This window comes from Puma concolor, chromosome C1 (assembly GCF_028749965.1).
Source record: "Puma concolor isolate L17-30 chromosome C1, mPumCon1.1.hap2, whole genome shotgun sequence".
Classification (NCBI taxonomy): Eukaryota; Metazoa; Chordata; class Mammalia; order Carnivora; family Felidae; genus Puma; species Puma concolor.
The window spans coordinates 72,847,321-72,866,949 of NC_141674.1; the positions used below are offsets into that span (position 1 = coordinate 72,847,321).

Sequence of the window (19,629 nt, forward strand, 5' to 3'; positions counted from 1 at the left end):
AGAAATCTTTGAAATAACTCTCCAAAATCTATGGAGCACAGCAAGAGCAGTTCTGAGAGGGAAGTCCATAGCAATACAGGATTACCACAAGAAACAGGAAAAATCCCAAATAAACAATCTACATTTATACCTGACAGAACTAGAAAATAAACAATGAAAGTCCAAAGCTAACAGAAGGAAAGAAACATTAAAGATCAGAGTGGAAATAAATGAAGTAGAGAAAACAATAAAAAAGATCAATGAAACTAAAAGCTGGTTCTTTGAAAAGGTAAAAAAAAAATTGATAAATCTCTAGTAAGACTCATCATAAAAAGAGAGAGAGAGGGCCCAAATGAAATCAGAATAAAAGAGGAGAAGTTACAACTGACAATACAAAAATACGAAGAATCATAAGAGACTACCACAATTATACACCAACAAATCGGAAAACTTAGAAGAAATAGATATTCCTAGGAACACACAACCTACCAAGAAATAAAAAAAAATGTTAATAGACTGAATTAAAAGTGATAAAATTAAATCAGTAATTTAAAAACTCCCCAACTAACAAAAGTCTAGGACTAAGTGGTTACATAGGTGAATTTGACCAAACATTTAAATAAAAGTTAGTACCTATCCTTCTCAAATTATTCCAAAAAAATAAAGAGGAAGGAATACTTCCAAATCCATTTTACAAGGCCTGCAGTACTCTGATACCAAAACTAGACAGAAACAACACAAAAGAGAAACTTATAGGCCAATAAACCTGATGAATAGCATTGCAAAAATCCTCAACAAAGTATTAGCAAACTGAATTCAACAATACATTAAAAGAATCATACACCATGATCAGTAGAATTTATTCAAGGAATGCAAGGATGGTCAACATCCATAAATCAATTATGTAATACACTATGTCACCAAAACAAAGAATAAAAATAATATGATCATCTCAATGGATGCAGAAAATCGTTTAACAAAATTCAGCATCTACTTATGATAAAAACTCTCAACAAAGTGAGTATAGAAGGAATATATATATATATATATATGTGTGTGTGTATATATATATATACATATATATATATATGTGTGTATATATATACACACATACATATATATATATATATATATATATATATATATATATATATATATGATGGCCAATATAACAAAGGCCATTTATGACAAACCCACAGCTAACATTATACTCAATGGTAAAAAGCTGCAAGATTTTCCTTTAAGATCAGGAATAAGGCAGGGATGCCCATTCATACCACTTTTACTCAAAACAGTACTAGAAATCCTGGTCAGAAGAGTCAGGTAAGAAAAAGAAATAAAAGTATCCATAATGGAAAGGAAGAAGTAAAACTGTCACTATTTGAATATGACATGATACTGTATACAGCAAACCCTACAGATGCTACCAAAAATCTATTAGAACTAATAAATGGATTCAATAAAGTCACAGGATACAAAATTAAGGTACAGAAATCTATTGCATTTATATAAACTAATGACAAGCTATCAGAGAAATTAAGAAAACACTCCCATTTATAATTGCATCAAAAAGAATAAAATACCTAGAAATATATTTAACCAAGAAGTGAACGGCCTGTCCTCTGAAAAGCTAAGACATTGTTGAAAGAAATTAAAGACAACCCATATAATAGAAAAGATTTTTCTGCTCATGGATTGGAAGATTTAATATTGTTAAAATTTCCATGCTATCCAAAGCAACCCACGGATTCACTGCAATCCCTATCAAAATACCAATGGCATATTTCACAGAACTAGAAGGAAGAATCCCATAATTTGTATGGAACCACAAAAGATGGTGAATATCCAAACCGTCTTGAGAAAGAAGAACAAAGCTAGAGATACTAAGCTCTCTGATTCTCTTTCTCTTTTTATCTTATTTTTCCTTCCCTTCCCTTCCCTTATGTTCATCTAGTTTTGTTTTTTCTTAAGTTCCACATATGAGTGAAATTGTATGGTGTCTGTCTTTCTCTGACTGACTTATTTCACTTAGTATACCCATTGGAGGTAAATCATCCCTGTTGGAGGCAAGCCACAAGAGACTCTTAAATACAGAGAAGAAACTGAGGGATTCTGGAGGGGTGTTAGGCTAAATGGGTGATGGGCACTTGTTGGGATGAGCTCTGGGTGTTATATGTAAGTGATGAATCTTTAAATTATATTCCTGGAATCATTATTACACTATATGTTAACTAACCTGGATTTAAATAAATAAAAAAAATAAGTTCTCTGATTTCAAACTACACTACAAAGCTATGGTAATCAAACAGTATGGTACTTGCATAAAACAGACGTACAGATCAATAGAATAGAGGACCAAAAGAACAACCAAACATGAAAACAATTCCTGATTACCTTGAAATAAGTTGTACAGTTTATTAAACGCAGCCGAGAAAGTTCAAAATATCCAGACATGTTCTGATATTCCTAAAGTCTTCTTTTACCCATTCGCTGAGATTTGAGATTAGAAAACACTCTTTCTCTCTGTCTCTCCATATATATACACACACACACACACACATATATATGTATATATGTGTATATATATAACCAAAATAAGAATGACCATATATATATACACATATACATATATGTATATGTGTATATATATATAACCAAAATAAGAATGACTATATATATATATATATATATATATATATGTTTGTTGTGTTTGTTTTTTTTTTTTTTTTTTACCTTAGATCCTTCAGGGCCATTTTGTCCAGGAATCCCAATATCTCCTGGAAAACCCTAGGGAACAAAAAATATAGAGAGTTTACTCAATAGCCATTACTGTAATTCTAGTAAGCATTTGAAAATTTCCTTTGCCATTCTTTCATGCCCAGTTAAAGTAATTTATACTGCTCAAAAAGTTAATATTAAAGGTTAATTATTGCACAGTTGTTTAACACTGGAATACAGAACTGACAAAGTGTTACGTCCCTTCTAAGAACTCTCACGCCATCTTGGAGTCCTGCAAGGTCACTTAATGTAGTGTTTTGACTTCTATTATTTTCCTCATCAGATTGTAAACTCCTTGAAGCAGTTTTATGTCTTAAGAACTATTATATTCTCAGCAACTATTATATTCTTGACAACCTGGCACATAGTAAGTGCTAAAAAAAGTTATTTTGTTGTTGTTGTTGTCATTGTTGAGTGACTGATTTGCTTCTTTTGGGGAAAAAAAAAGACATGTCTGATGGCTACTTCTGGCCCCTGGGCACTGGCTTACAACCACTGGTTCAGAATATCCCCATGGATAATTCATAGTTCCTGTCCATCCTCCAGATGAGTCTGAAACATCTTCTCATTCCAGGAAGCAAAAAGACTATAAAAGGTATCAGATCTAGAGTTATGTGAAGAGCTCTGAGGGAGCTTGAAGAGGATCCCACTGGGCAGATATGGGATAATATGAACTTCAATAAGGATAAGAATTGCAATGGATTGAAACATATCAAATATTTTTGCTATTCATAAGTTCATAATGATACAACAATTAAAGAACTGCCCTCTTTTAGAGGATTAAAGGAAGCCAACTCATTATTTTGAAAACTGGTAAAGAAAGGTGAAGAATCAAGCATTTACTCTACTTTTCCCATGTATACTGTGCCACTACTAACCAAACAGTAGACAAGGGGATGTATTCAGCCAACAAATAAAAAAGAAATGATACAGCAAAAATATCTGTATTTTGCAATCTTCTAATGATTTAATACATCTGGGCATTTGAGTCATCAACTGGTACTAACATCATTAAAACAAAGCGATAGCTAGACATTATGTACTTTCTGATGAAAGAACACAGTATCACCTGTAGTCCCACCAAAAATAAATAAGCAAAACTGAATATGGTCAGGCCTCTCTATGTTACTACCCAGGTCACATGACTGGGGATCTTCAACAGCTAAATTGTAAGGGGGAAAAGGGAAATGAAAAGAGAGCTTGTAAGCTGAAAGACATAGCCATAAAATAAGCTTAAACTATAGTTTTAAAAGATGCATACTTGAGTGATAAACCATAAAAGAAAAAAGAACTGCTAACTTTTGGGAGGAGAGAAAGGCTTGTGGTTGTGTTTGATGTAACTATAAATGGGATTGTTTTCTTAATTTTCTCTTTCTCATAGCTCATTATTAGTGTACAGAAACATCACCAATTTTGTATATCAATTTTGTGTACTTTCTTAATAGAAATAGTCTAATCAATTTTTATCAAAAAGCAGAAACTGAATTGGCTTTAAAAATAATAAGTGAAAACATGTCCTCTATTTTCAGACTTCTCACATCTGTTTACTGTACTGAGAAGAGTGACTCAGCATTCTCTCCAGTAAAACCAATGTTTTATTACTCTCTAATCACTAAAGGCTGGAGACAAATTCGCATGCATTTTTTACAGCAAAACCTGGAACTAAACTATTAGCAGATTCGATTAGTATCCTGGGAAATCATAAGGGTAAAATATGGTCATTCTTATTTTGGCACTAGTTAGAAGTTTAGAAGCTAGAGTGTCCTAATATAGTTAAGTACATCATGATCTATGGCATATAGTGAGCACTTCAGTATTTCTTTGATAAGAGTTATGAAGTCTCTGTTTTCTACTGAAATATACAGTCTTCCCAGTTAAAAATGGTAAATGGATAAACAATCCACAAATAATTAAATCCAATGGGTAAGTTAATTATGGTATATCAGAAAATGAAATAACCTGGATGTAGCAACCTGGATGTAACTCCAACGTGTTATACTAAGTAAAAGAAGCCAGACCAAAAGAAAGTATACACTATATGAGTTCATTTATACAAAAACTTTAGAAAAATGCAAATTTATCTATAGTGACAAAAAGCGGATCACTGGTAGCCTAGAAAGGGTAGGGGCAGGAAGGTCAGAGAGAGGGATTACAAAATGTAAATTAGGAAATTGTTGAGTTTGACAGATATGTTGGCTATCTTGATCTTGGTGATGATTTTGTGTTATACATACACACAAAAAATGTGATTAAATCATGCAATTTAAATATATGCAGCTTACTTATGTCAAATATACCTCAATAAAGCTGTAACAACAACAAAAAAGGTAATTGTGTTTTGGCAGGAAACAGTCTGTAATGATTTGAAGAACTCTAGAGAGAAATATAATTTATTCATTGAACTTGTCCCCAGATCAAATCAGTGAAGTTCAGATTTTGGATTGTTTTGAAAGTAATAGCATATTCAATTTTAATAACTGGTTGAAAATAAAGTATATGTTTTGAGAAGTTTATACTTTCCTGATATTTTATAAAGTAGCTTTAAAATACTCTTGTTATAGACAATAGCATCACTTAGGGCACTTAACTCTCATAAAATTTTCAAATTTTCATTGATTTTTATACTCATTGTGCTTTAAATATACAATAACACAATACAGTTGACTTAAATTTATCTTCTTAGTAGTTTATAATTCTGAACAAAGTAGAAATGAATACATTCTTAGAAAAACAGTCATATTAAAACAAGATGAAATTAATAAATCATTCATATAAGTTATGGATTCCTAAAGGGCAAAGTTACTCAAAGCCTAGTCTGCTGTCAGCATACTGTATATTCAATAAAAAGTCAATAGCTTAAATTAATGACTAAATTAACAATGAATTGTTTGAATACTTGTATTTTTAATTTTGCAATTTCAAAGTTATTTTTTGTTTAAAAACAAACAAAAAACTACCCTCCCCCAAACCCAACTATCATAGCCTCTATGGATAGGATTGCAATTTTGCATATGCAAGCAAGAAAGAATGCAGCCAGAGGGAGAGAGGTTCTGTAGGGGAGCATTTCATTTGAGACATGGATCCAAAAAACAATCATAAGGTTTTATTCTTTAACATTTGTGGATGTACATGTCATGTCAGTAATATGGTGAGTCCAAGTAAAAAAGTAATAAAAAAAAAAAAAAAGGATTAAAACGACCTTTGCTGAGTGAGAATAATCCATGCAAAAGTTAATGCCAAAAAAAATATTTGACAGGGCAGAAGTAATAAATTCACTTTCCAAGTAAACTATAGAAACTAAACTTTAGCACAGGGCAGCATGTAACTGCAGACTGAGGAACTGTTCTGTCTTCTGGGAAAACCACAAACAGAAAATATGCACTTCTGGAAAAATAAAGGCAAAATAAGAAATTCATCTAGGTATATGGCTTTCTTTCACTCTCTTTTGCTGTTTTAGAATTAAAATACTGTCAAAAACAGTCTTTTTTCATTATGATATCATTGAAAATCTTTGCAAATGATTACTGCTATTCATATATTTTTGCTTTAGCCATTCTATATTTTTGAGTAGTAAATATAGCACAGCTGAATTCCATATATATGTAGCATTCTAAAAACTCAGCAGAGAAAATCCAGAAACAAAGACAATGAAAATTCCTTATAACACAAGGAATTCCTTATATACTCTCTGAATGACTTTTTAAATAAGACTTTAAATATTAGCAGTATGTTTGAAGTCACTCTTAAAAGAACCTACAAAGTCAATTGCAAAGTCCACTTTTATTTTACTGAAATCCACACAAAACCATACCAAACTTACAATTTTAAGATAAACAATGTCAACCATTGTTTGATCCTTAGGTTTGGATAACCTATGGTGACAAAAAGCAGGTCAGGGAAGGGAGGATCATGAGAAACAGAAAGGAAGTCACAAAGGTGAACAAAGAAATTTTGGGTTTTGATGGATGTGTTCACTATTTTGATTGCGGTGATGGTTTCATGAGTTACACATATGTCAGAAATTATCAAATTGTACAACTTAAATAAATATAGTTTGCTATATGTCAATTACACCTCAATAAAACTGTAAAGCAAAAAGATAATTGATACTGGGTATTTTTAGATAATCACTGCCCTTTGGTAGACAACACTCTGCAATTATTTGAAGACCCTTAGAAAACTTGTCCCCAGATAAAAATCAGGTAAGCTCAGATTTCAAATTGTTTTGGAGGTAATAACATGACTATGATTTTATACTTACCTTTGGATAAGTATCATTTTAGGTACTCCATTTCTATATATTTGATTCATGTAGAATTATTATGAGTGTCTTTATTAATTAAAGAATATCAATTTATTCATTCAACATGTTACTATGTATCAGCCATTGTTCTTGGCATTGAACATATACTAGAGAACAAAAATATTCCTTGGTATCATAGAATGTATATTCTGGAGACTCTTTATCTCAGATTCTCCCTTTTTCAGTGTGTGTAAGTTTGTGGCAAGGGGTGGGAAGTTAGGTGATTTAAAAGCTGATTTATATTGTTATGAGGAACTGGTATATATTGATTTCCTACTTTTGTTCCAAATGCACAGCTATAGTCTTGGGTCACTCTATTTTGTTTCCTGTTCTTTCATGTCTCCAAGCAGAATGAATACTGTGGCTACTTTGTTTCTTTCTAAAATGAATCTGATTATTTGACACTCACACCTATATTTAGGCCTCAGGGAAAAGAATGCACTTTACTCCAAAAACCTGGCCTTGGAGCTATAAGCAATACTTGATCAAAATATTAGCTTATCTTCCTTTGGAGAATGGAGAGTATATTTTCAACTGTGTGGGTGGCTGTACTATGTTACTAGAGGCATTTTGAAAACTGTATAAGTGGGTGCAATGGTACATGTAGATACTTGGCGTCAAAGATGTAACATGTAGAGGGCATCTTCTTTTTTATCTGCTCACCGTCTCTTCAGGAAAATACTCTTCCCCAATTTGCAGTCCATGTGCTTCTGGTCCCCATCCCAGTTTACAGGGGTAAGTAAATAGCCCAAATCTTGCCAATTACAGTATTCCATCCCCACGAGTACTGTGATTGATTTAAAGATGATCATGTACTCCAAGCGAGATTGGCTGGAATCTACCTTAGAATATTTGCTGGAGCTATAAAGAAAGAAGAATGCTTTCTTTTTGCTAAGATTGCTAACTGTGAGGGAAATATAAGCCTAGAGTTGCCAAGGGCCATATTTTCCACAATGTGTTCCTGTGAATGAAGCTAACAGACATAAGTAAAGCTAATAAGTGGAGAGTGTCTTGATTATATTCATCAAATTCCTGTATTTGGCCAAATGTCTAGGCATAGATACTGCTGGATTTCCTGATTACATTAGCCAATCCTGAATTTTGCTTAAAACTGTTTGAGGTAGGGGAGCACCTGGGTGGCTCAGTTAGTTAAATGTCTGATTTCAACTCAGGTCATCATCTCATCGTTCATGAGTTCGAGACCCAAATTAGGCTCTGCACTGACAGCGTGGAGCTTGCTTGGGATTCTCTCTCTCACCCTCTCTCTGCCCTTCCCCACTCACTCTCTTTTTCCCTCAAATAATAAATAAACTTAAAAAAAACTGTTTGAATTATGTTTTGTCATTTTTAATGGAAGTAGAATTGACTAAAAAACTGAATTATTTGTAGTTTTAAAATACACATAGCTTCCTTTTATACCTCTGCTGTGATACCCTTGCCCTCTGTTTCTATTTGATAAGTCGGAACTATTTCATCAAGTCTTTGCTCAAGCAACCATACTTCTTGGAAGTCTCCTTTAACTCACTGCCCCAGGTTCCTTCATCATATAATTGGTTGCCAACTCAAATATAACATGATCTGTGAAGCTTTTCACGGTTTCCCTTAGCCAGAATCAGTAGCTTGTTCCTTTATATTCCTATAGAACTCTGCTAATATGGCTATTTAGTAGTAATCACACTATACTGTAATTAAGGGTTTGTTTCTTTATTCCAATAAAATGTGAGCTCATGGAGGAAAATAAATGTATCTTACTCAACTCTATATCTCTAATATTTAACTTAACATGTTGCTAGCGACAATTCTCCATGGCCTCTTGTATTTTTGCACATTATACAAACGAGATGTTAATCATTCATTGTTCCAATCTATATTTTCAGGGATTTTTGTATAGTAAAGATGGCTATAGAATCTCCCTCTGTAGCAAAAGGCAGGAATATAAACTTCCATATAATAATAATCTTTCTGGAATACATTTATTTTTTTAAATAACTGACCATTATAAAAGATTCAGTTTCTCTAAGTTCAAAGTTCCTCTTATGTAATATAACCACTGCTTATGCAAATGTCATCTAGCCCTCTTTGCATCACCCTGTGAGAAGGCTCAGAAAATCAGAGCAAAAATACTGATACTCTGGACATTGCTATTGCTAAGAATAATAAACAGTCCTTTGTCTCTGTCCCATGAGTTTCGTGTCTTCTAATAGAATCTGTGAAACTCTCAGGCTAATTTGTTGGCTTGGATATAGGATAAAATTTCAGATTCTTCACAGTCTCTGACAGTTCTGATGATGAGAATGGGATACAAATGGAGACACAGCTTTCTGGAAGAGGAAGTGTGAGGGCCTTACCAGGTGATTAATGGGATTTGAGGAAAGTCCCTGGGAATAGGCAGTGAGCATGTTAACCAAATTTTATAGTGAACCAGGTAATAAATGGGTCTCCACTTTATTGCCTGCTAAGAGGAGCAACTTGGGGAGATGGGTGTAGGCCAAGTACTGGGAACCAGAAGTATTTTCAAAGACGGTTGCCTTAGTTGTTGCTAATTCTCCTTGGAGTGGAAAGACTTCCTCATCAACCTAGTAAACAGCCTCAGGCCCACCTCAATGTAACTACAGTAGTAAGTACTATTAGTGACAGCAACTAACAGTACTAAGATTCAACCTGGGTAGGCAGAAGATTCTGTCCCCTTTCAGACAGCAGTTATGGAAACTCCCACCTGAGTTTGAAAGGACAGAAATCTGTGATCATTACTGGAAGCAACCAGGAAAATCAATAAAACTTTGGCTGGTTCACTTGAGAGATGAGGGGACGGGTTCCATATACAATACAAGAATTGTGATAATAAACTTGACTATCTAGCTACTAGAAGTCTCTGCCTTGATACCACTTTGAATCGAAGGACTTATGCAATTTGGCACCAACCTAGTTTTACAACCTTATCTATTACCCTATACCAACACATGGAATCTGCATCAGCTAGCCAGTTTCATTCATTATTCTGTAAATCCACAATGCATATTACCTAGGATCTGTTTATGTGATTTACCCTGCCTGGAATGCCCTCCCCTTTTGCTACCATTTACTCATCAACAATCTAATTCAAGATCCATCTTTTCCATGAACCTGTCCCTAATCCTTCCATCTCCTGTTAATCTCTCTCTACTAACACTGTACTATATAATGCTACTTATTTAATTCTTACATGGTGCCTTTACTGTTATCTAAAAGTATTTGTATATATCTTATTTATCCCAAGTAGACTGTAAATTGACACAAATTATGAACAATATATTATTTTTGTGTGCATCCTATAGTGTTTACTATGCATAGTAGTAGTCCACAGTAGGAATATGAGAAATGATTTCTTATTGACTAATTCAACTGATTTAATCACATATTTCTTTCAGCACAAGTTTTTGAGTAACAACTAAAAACAAAATTACTCAACTAAACCCAAGTGATAAAAGATAACAAAGAAGTAACTAGTTTAATTAAAGCGAATTCATTTGGACTAAGATCCACCCAACTGGCCATAGGCTGGCTTATTCAAGTCCACTGAGGTGCTAAAATGTACATTTAGAAGCATGACTTTACTTGATATGAGCAGACTCTCCAAATAAACTTCAGCATTTGACTCTAGGGAAGACCGCCCTAGTGGAAAAAGAGGACCCACTGGTTGGCCACTTCTAATATCTCTGTGATTAGTGGTCTCAGCTCATTTTTGTAGTAAAACAATTGGCTCCACTTACCAAGAACATCGTCCAAAATTCAACTATTTGGCAATCTCAGTAGTCCATGGAGGTTAACAGCTGAATCAACAAACATTCTCACTACCAAGCTACCACATTTGAAGGTGGTTTGCTGCCAGAACTGGGAGGAAACATGGGATTAGTGCTCAAAACTGATGCTGCTATGCCGAAAGAGTGAAGATTCCTGTGTAGCACTTTCCATATGTTTTTGTTAAAAGCAAACAAAGAACTAGCATAGAAAAAAATTTAACCTTATGTTTTAAAGTACGTGAAATTTTATCTTGGGCCATCGCTAATATTTACAATTCAGTGAATAGGTAAATGCAGATATATTTACTTCTCTGTCACTTTAACAATTTGCCTAGGGGCGCCTGGGTGGCGCAGTCGGTTGAGCGTCCGACTTCAGCCAGGTCACCATCTCGCGGTCCGTGAGTTCGAGCCCCGCGTCGGGCTCTGGGCTGATGGCTCAGAGCCTGGAGCCTGTTTCCGATTCTGTGTCTCCCTCTCTCTCTGCCCCTCCCCCGTTCATGCTCTGTCTCTCTCTGTCCCAAAAAATAAATAAATGTTGAAAAAAAAATTAAAAAAAAAAAAACAATTTGCCTAGAATAAGCACAACATTAAGGAGAAAAAAGCTTTGAAGAGGTTTGAAGTGACATTTATTGAGATGATCTTTAATGATGAACAGTCTCTTCAATATCAATGGCAAATAACTTGGCATTTACAACAAAAACTTAAGAGCACTTTGCTTTCACTGACTTTTATGAAGATCCGAGCTTCTGAACTAGCAAGAAATATTGTACTAGCAAGAAATATTGGCCAGTCTTGTCCTGTCGTATTGGCAGTACAGATGACAACTTGTATGGTATGATTAATTTGAGGAGTATCAAAGTTTCTAATCACCCACAGATTTTTTTCTGCTCACTAAATGACACGTACAATTCAAGACTCATTACATTGGTTCCAGGTTTCTGTTTAGTGTTAAAATGTAAATATCTTTGAAAGGAGATTATGTTGAAGTTAGCTGTTCTGCTAACCATTTACTGCTTGAAATGAAATATATTTATCAGGTCTTTCTTCCATAAACAAACTTTGATGGGAAAGGTAAATTATGGAAAGGAAAAGAGACACTGGTTATTTGAGATGGACAAGAACTCATGCTCAAGGGAAAGAACATAGGAGAAACCAGAGGTCATAGGAATTAAGTTTTTGGCTATTTTATAATTTTCTCTGGGGACTAAACTGATTCTAGATTATTTTATTATTATTCTGATTATTTTAAGAAAATAATTGATTTTTAATTTTTAATTTTATCAAACCAAATTAATCTTGATGTCCAGGAAAAAAGACAGATAGAGACAGTGGAAGTTTTGACACAGTTTGAATTGAATATTGATTTCTTGCATATAAATGCCTTGAAATCAAGACCAAATCTAATTGACCTCAGCATTTTTTTTAGTGAACATATTGAGAGATGATCTGTTGAAAGGAAGAATTGGACTGTCTAAAGAAAAGCCTAAAAGGAAGAGATCTTCCTATAGCTGGGTAGACCTTTGGGTTCTAATGATCAGACAGTCATTCACATCTACATGACTGCCAATCATATTGTATGGAGAGAATGTCAGAGATTACTGCCACCATTAAAAATATAAAATGTGTATATGTGGTGTTCTCTGTCAGAGCATTGTTTAATTCACGAGACTGGTGCCTACAAAAATCAGTTGGATTGTGGAGAATGACTATAGACTACCACAATCCCACTTGAAGCTGCTGTGTCAGACATAATATTATTACTAACACAGATGACTAATGCCTTCTGTATTTGGTATGTAATCACTGATTTGATAAATGCATTCTTTTCCTTCATAATCAAAAGAAAGTTAAAAAAAAGAGTCTGCATTCAAGTGGGGCCCTTCCAATCTGGAAGTTATCGGCAGTCCATCTTCACAGAGACAGATAAGTATTTTATAAGAGTTTACTTTCCTTCCTTTAGAGCCTCAACTAGCCCAGTATCTAGAAAATTATAGAATGCCTAATCCACAGGCATGGAACCCCACAGAAAATAATATCTGAACAAGATATCCTCTTTGTATCAAAGGAGGTACCAGAGTATGCCTTCAGTGATTCATTGACCTTCACCTAATCTGTACCATCTAGAGGTAGCTAGTCTTACAAAACATTGGAACTGCCTTCTAAAGTTATAATTGAAGTGCCAACTTAAAGGAAACAATATAAAAGGAGTACCACCCTTTGGGATATAGAGTATTTTTTAAGTCAGAGACCTGTATATGGTGCTTTTGTCCACAATAGGAAGGATACGTGACTTTGGAAACCAAGGAATAGAAGTGGATGTCATCCTATTTACCATCACTCCCAGTGACATCTAGATTTTGTACTTTCTTTCCCCACAACCTTGGACTTTTCAGGGTTAGATATCCTGTTACCCAAAGGGGCTCTCTCTTGACAGGAGACAGAGCAAACATCCCACTAAGCTAAACATATGGCTGCCAACAGGGCACTTTGGACTTTTTATGATGAGGTATGGGCAAACAAGAAGAGGAGTCACCATATTGGCATGGTTAATTGACTCTGAAAAACGAAGAGGCAAGACTGCTTTTACACAAAAAGGGCAGAAAAGAATACACATGGAACTCAGGTGATACACTGGACATCTCTTAGAAGTCTTATCAAGAGTTCATATTCTTCAGTAATGAAGATTAAGGTTATACCACCAGGTAAGCCACCAAGACCTACTGAGGTGATAGCTGAGGGTGAAAGGAATTTAAAATGGAGAGTGAAGGAGGGAACAATGAGTACCAGCTGTGACCCCAAGAGAAATTAGACCATCAGCAGCCATATGACATTTGACTTACATAGATGAATTAGACCAAAAATAATGAAGACATAGTAAAACCTAAAGAATATAATAAAGAAGAGTAAGTCAGTATATACTAAAATTCACATTTGATAATAAAAACATACCTCCTTGGCAAGTATATATTGAACATTCACAAAAAATGATCACAAAAAGAAAAAGACTGATAAGCTCCACAAAATAGAACAGCAGCCTCTGATAACAATGCAACAAAAATAAGAATTATTAACAAAATCAAAACCATTGGCACTCCCAATGGAGTGGAAATTCTAAATCTCCTTTTTTAAATAACTCTTGGGTGAAAAGGGAAATAACTGAAATTACAAAATATCTAAAAGATAATAGCGATAAAAGTACTCCATACCAGAATCTTTGAGATACATTTGAAGCAGTAATCAGAGAGAAATTCATAGTCGTTAACAGTTTCAGGAATGAAAATAAAATAATGAAAATAAATAAAATTAAATCCCCAACTAAAAAAAAAAAAACCAACATAAACCATAAGTATCTCAAAGATATATATAATAAAGATAAAAGGGGAAACTAATTATGTAAAGAAAAGAAAAACAGAAGACAATAGAAACAATTTCAAAAATGTTTTTGAGAAAAAAATAACTGGACAAACTCAATCAAACCTAGCCAAGAAATAAAAGGAGAAGCACATATATAAATATTTAAGAAATTTTTAATGGTACATTGGAAATAACCATTAAAACAAAAAATTAAAAATCATAAAGAGACTATTTTGTGGATTTATATGGAAGTAAATTTGAAAACCTAGATGAAACATAATTTCCTAAGGACAATTTAACAAAGCCAATCCCATTAGAGAGCTTAAAAAGGCTACTTTCTGCAGAAGCAATAGGATAATTCAGAAACTACCCCTTAAAAAGCATCGATTACAGATGGTTTCACAGAGGAATTCCACCAAAGCCTCATAGATAAGATAGTCCCAATATTCCATATATTACTCCAGAGTACTAAAACTGAAGATTTCCTAATTATTTTTATGAAATAAGTATAACATTAATACCTAAACTTGATAAAGAAGTACAAAAAAGATTGAATATTATAAAGATCACTTATAAATATTGATGCAAAAGTACAAATAACTATCAGTAGAATTAGCATTCTATTAAGAAAATATACCATGATCAAATAGAATTTTTTAAAAAATGCAACAGAAACTAGTGATTATATAGAAATAGTCAATTCATAGAAATTATATAGAAATAGTTGTTATATAGAAAATAGTTAATAGAAAATCCATTACTATAATATACCATATAAATAGATCTCAAAAGAAAAAGTATATAATTATCTTCATAGAGTTTGAAAATATAACAAATATTTGACAAAGTATAACAATCATCTCTGACTAAAAAATATCACTCAAAAATAGGAACTGGTGAATATTTCTTAACATGATAAAATACATGCATATTTTAATTTTAACTCAGAATTTACTTCATGAGGAATCACTATAGTATTTCCATTAAGATCAGGAACAAGGCAAAGAGGAATACTACTTCCAATTCTTCAACATTTTACCAGAGGTATTACGATGCCATTACACATAAAAAATTGAATCATAGGTAAGAGAACTGAGAAAGAAGAACTAAAAGGATCTCTATTTGCAAATTACATGAGAGCATGTCTCGAAAACTTTAGAAAATCCTGAAAAAACTAACTCAAAGATAAGAAACCATTAAGGTAGCAGGATATGAAATTAGCATTCAGAAAATCAGCAATTTCCATACCCATACAAAACCTGTTAGAAACTAGAATAGTAGAGAAAATCCCATTTATAATAGCAACAAAAAAGATGAAATACCAGGGAAAAAATTTAATAAAATAAACCTATATGTACAAAACCTCTATGAGGAAAACTTTAAAACGTTTCCTAAAAAACACAAAAGCAGACTTGAACAAATAAAAGATATTCATTATTCTTGGACTGGATGACCCAATATCATAAAAATGTCACTGCTCCCTAAATTAATCTATAAATATGTCTAATAAAATAATAATTATTATTAAATGCAAATCAATAGAAATAATATTTTTTTAGTGAAGCTAGACATGTTGATGCTGAAGTATACATGCAAAATACAAGTATGTAAGTATAGGCAGGAAAACACTGATAAAGAAAAGTGAAGAGAATTTATATAGCCTTTTCAGGCATTAAAACATACTATAAACTACTATTAAGTAATAGTACCATAAGGAGTAAGTTTTAAAGTACCAAGACTTCATTTGTTCTGATTACTTATAGCTTTGTAATATAGCTTATAATCAGAAAACGTGATGTCTCCAGCTTTGTTCGTCTTTGTTTCTTCTTTTAGGATTGCTTTGGTTATAGACTAGTAAACAGAATAGCCCAGACATAAACCCATGCATATACAGTCAACTAATTTTTGACAAGGGTAGCAAGAATGTGTAATAGGTGAAAGACAGTCTTTTCAATAAATTCTGTGGGGAAAATTGAATATCCACAAATAACAGAATGAAACTGGAACCCTACCTTACACCACTCACAAAAATGAACTCAAAATGGATCAAAGACTTAAATATGAAACCGGAAACCATAAAACTGCTAGAAGAAAACAGGCAGAAACCTCCTTGACATTGGTCTTGGCAAGGATTCCTTGGATAAGACACCAAAAGCACAGGCAACAAAGGCTAAAATAAACAAGTGGGAAACAATAAAAAAAAACAAAACCTGAAAAGGCAACTCATATAATTCAATAACTAAAAAACAATCCAATTAAAAATGAGCAGAGGATCTGCATAGACATTTTTCCAAATAAGACATACAATGGCCAATATGTACTTGAAAGGGGGCTCAACATTGCTAAACATCAGAGAAATGAAAATCAAAACCACAATGAGATATCAACTCACACCTGTTAAAATTACTATTATCAAAAAGATCAGAAATAACAAGTGTTGGCAAGATGTAGAGAATAGAATCCTTGTGCACTCTTTGTAAGAATGTAAATTGGTGCAGCCACTAGGGAAAACAGTATAAAGATTCTCAAAAAAATTAAAAATAAAACTCCATATGATCAAGCAATTCTATTTCTGGGTATTGATCTAAAGAAACAGAAAACACTAACTTAAAAAGATATATCCACCCCTATGTTCATTGCAGCATTATTCACAATATGTGAGATATGGAAAAAATCTAAAAACATACATTGATGGGTAAATGGATAAAGATGATGTGATGCAAAGGAGGGAAGATGGCAATGGAGTAGTAGGACCCAAGGATTGCCTTGTCCTGAAAATACAACTAGATAACTATTAAATTATCCTAAATACCCCAGAAATTGACCTGCAGAAAGGCAGAACAAACTCCACAACTAAAGATAGAGAAGAGAACACACTGAAGAAGGTAAGAAGTAGAGAGATGCAGTTTGGGAAAGAAATGGATATGGCTGCTGTGGTGGGGAGGGAGTTGCAGAGAAGGGTGAGAGACAGGCTAGCACACAGGGGAGTACATGTGGAAAATGAATCTCCATAGCAATTGGCTTGGAAAGCCAGAGGGGCCCTATTTTGTGAGTTCTTGAAACCAGCAGGGCTTAAAGCCTGGAGTTTTAAAGGTCATCTGGCATGGCTGAGATAAAGCCTGGAAGGCATTGCCTTATCTTAGAGAGAAGGCAGGCAAACAACCTGCAGACATACAGCATGGAAACAGTGATTTGAAGAGCTCCTGGGGTACACAGTGGAGAGGTTATTTGCTCATTTTGGAGCTTATCCCATAGAGGCAGCATTCACAGACAGACCTCTTGGGAACAAAAGAACTGGCTGACACCATTCCTCTGCCCTGCACCGCACCAAAAGCACAGGGCCACCTGCAAGAACAAACACAGTCCAATATTCACTACCTAACTTGCTTATGCCAAGTCCCACCTCCGCCCATGCTCTGGTGGAATAACTCCCCTCCTCCTCACTCCCCACCCAGCCATGCTTGCCTCAGTCCCAGTGGGCCTGCTCTCCCACAAGACCAGCCAAATCCCTGCTCACATTGCATCTTCTCATGAAGGGGGTTGCTGAGCATCAGTTCCAATAGAAGTGGCAACAGGTCTCATTTCACAAACAGATCAGAGTACATGTAGTTAAAATATGCCACATTCAGGCTGGGGACCAAACACTGCCCACAACAGGCAAAGAGAACCTCTGTAGACGACTGGCCTAATGGATAAAGCCCCCAGGACAAGACAGCACAGTACACACAGCACATGCTGGAGACACTCCTGGAAGTACAAGACCCTGGGGAATAAGGGAACACTACACAGCAGGGCACCAAAGGGCCTCTTCTTTGTAAGTCCATTACCCTCAAAAACAGGAGATATAGTTGACTTTCCTAACACAGAAATAGGCGCAGAGACTTAGGAAAAAAAATGAGAAGACAGAGACATTTATCCCAAATGAAAGAACAGGACAAAGCCAGAGCCAGAGATCTAAGTGAAGCAGATATAAGTAATATGCCTGATGGAGAATTTACAGTAATGATCATAAAGGTATTCACTAGACTTGAGAAAAGAGTCAAAGACAGGAGTGATACCCTTACCATAGAAATAAGGAATAACATAGCAGAGGAAAGGGCTCAGTAAACCAAATGAGAAACACACATGAAGGAATGAACAGCAAGCTGGAAGAAGCAGAGGAATGAATTAATGACCTAGAAGACAGAATAATGGAAAATAATCAAGCTGAACAAAAGAGAGAAAAAGGAATTATGCAAAATGAGAATAGGCTTAGGGAAATCAGTGACTCCGTCAAACAATAATATTCATATTACAGGAATCTCAGAAGATGAAGAGAAAGGAAAGGGGACATAAAATTTATTTGAAGAAAGAATAGTTGAAAACTTTCCTATTCTGGGGAAGGAAACAGATAACCAGATCCAGGAGGCACAGAGAACCCTCATGAAAATTGACAAAAGCAGATCCATACCAAGTTATATTGTAATCAAGTTGGCAAAATATAGTGATAAAGAAAAAAATTTTAAAGCAGAAAAACAAAGGAAGATAGCAACATACAAGGGAAAATTCATGAGGCTGGTGGAAGATTTCTCAACAGAAACTTGGCAAGTCAGAAGGGAGTGGCATAATATATTCAGTGTTGAATGCACAAAATCTGAAGTCAAGAATACTCTATGCAGCAAGGCTATCATTCAGAATAGAAGTAGAGATAAAGAGTTCCCCAAACAAAAGCCAAAATTGTACATGACTACTAAAGCAGCCCTGTAAGAAATATTAAAGGGGACAATTTGAGTAAAAAGGAGAGAACAAAAGTGATAATAGAAAGGTAGAAAACACAACAGTAAAAATGAATTAGTCTGTAAAAAGCCAGTCAAGGAAATCACAAAATAAAAGGATGTAAAATAAACAACATATACCTAAAATGTGGAGAGGAAAGGAGTAAAGAATGGGTTCAAACTTAAATGACTATCAACATAGGCTGCTATATGCAAAAGAGGCTATATACAAACCTAATAGTAATCATATGTCAAAAACCACAAATAAATATGCAAAGAATAAAGGGAAAAGAATCCAAATGTATCACTAAGAATATCAGCAAATTGTGAAAAAAAAAGACAAGAAAGGATCAGGAAAAATCTTCAGAAACAACCAGAAAACAAATAATAAGATGACTATAAATACATACCTATCAATAATTACTTTCAATGTAAATGTACTAAATATTCCAATCAAAAGGCATAGAGTGACAGAATGGAAAAAAAAATCAAACCTCGTTCATATACTGCCTTTAAGAGACTAATTTTAGACCTAAAAACACCAGCAGACTGAAAGTGAGGGGACAGAGAAAATGTTATCATGCAAATGGATGATTTAAAAAAAGACCAGAGTAGCAATACTTATATCAGAGAAAACAGACTTTAAAACAAAGACTATTACAATAGACAAAGAAGGATACTA

At 34.2% G+C, this 19,629-nt stretch overlaps 1 protein-coding gene across 5 annotated transcripts in view; it reads right to left on the minus strand.

Moving 5' to 3' along the window:
• Positions 1 to 19,629, minus strand: part of COL24A1 (collagen type XXIV alpha 1 chain) — a 404,519-nt gene that overhangs the window by 248,651 nt on the left and 136,239 nt on the right. For all 5 annotated transcript variants that reach the window (XM_086717446.1, XM_025934829.2, XM_086717444.1 and 2 more), the window contains one exon: positions 2,713 to 2,766. In XM_086717446.1, coding sequence (XP_086573572.1) covers positions 2,713 to 2,766 — 54 coding nt within the window. The remainder of the gene's footprint in view (positions 1 to 2,712; positions 2,767 to 19,629) is intronic.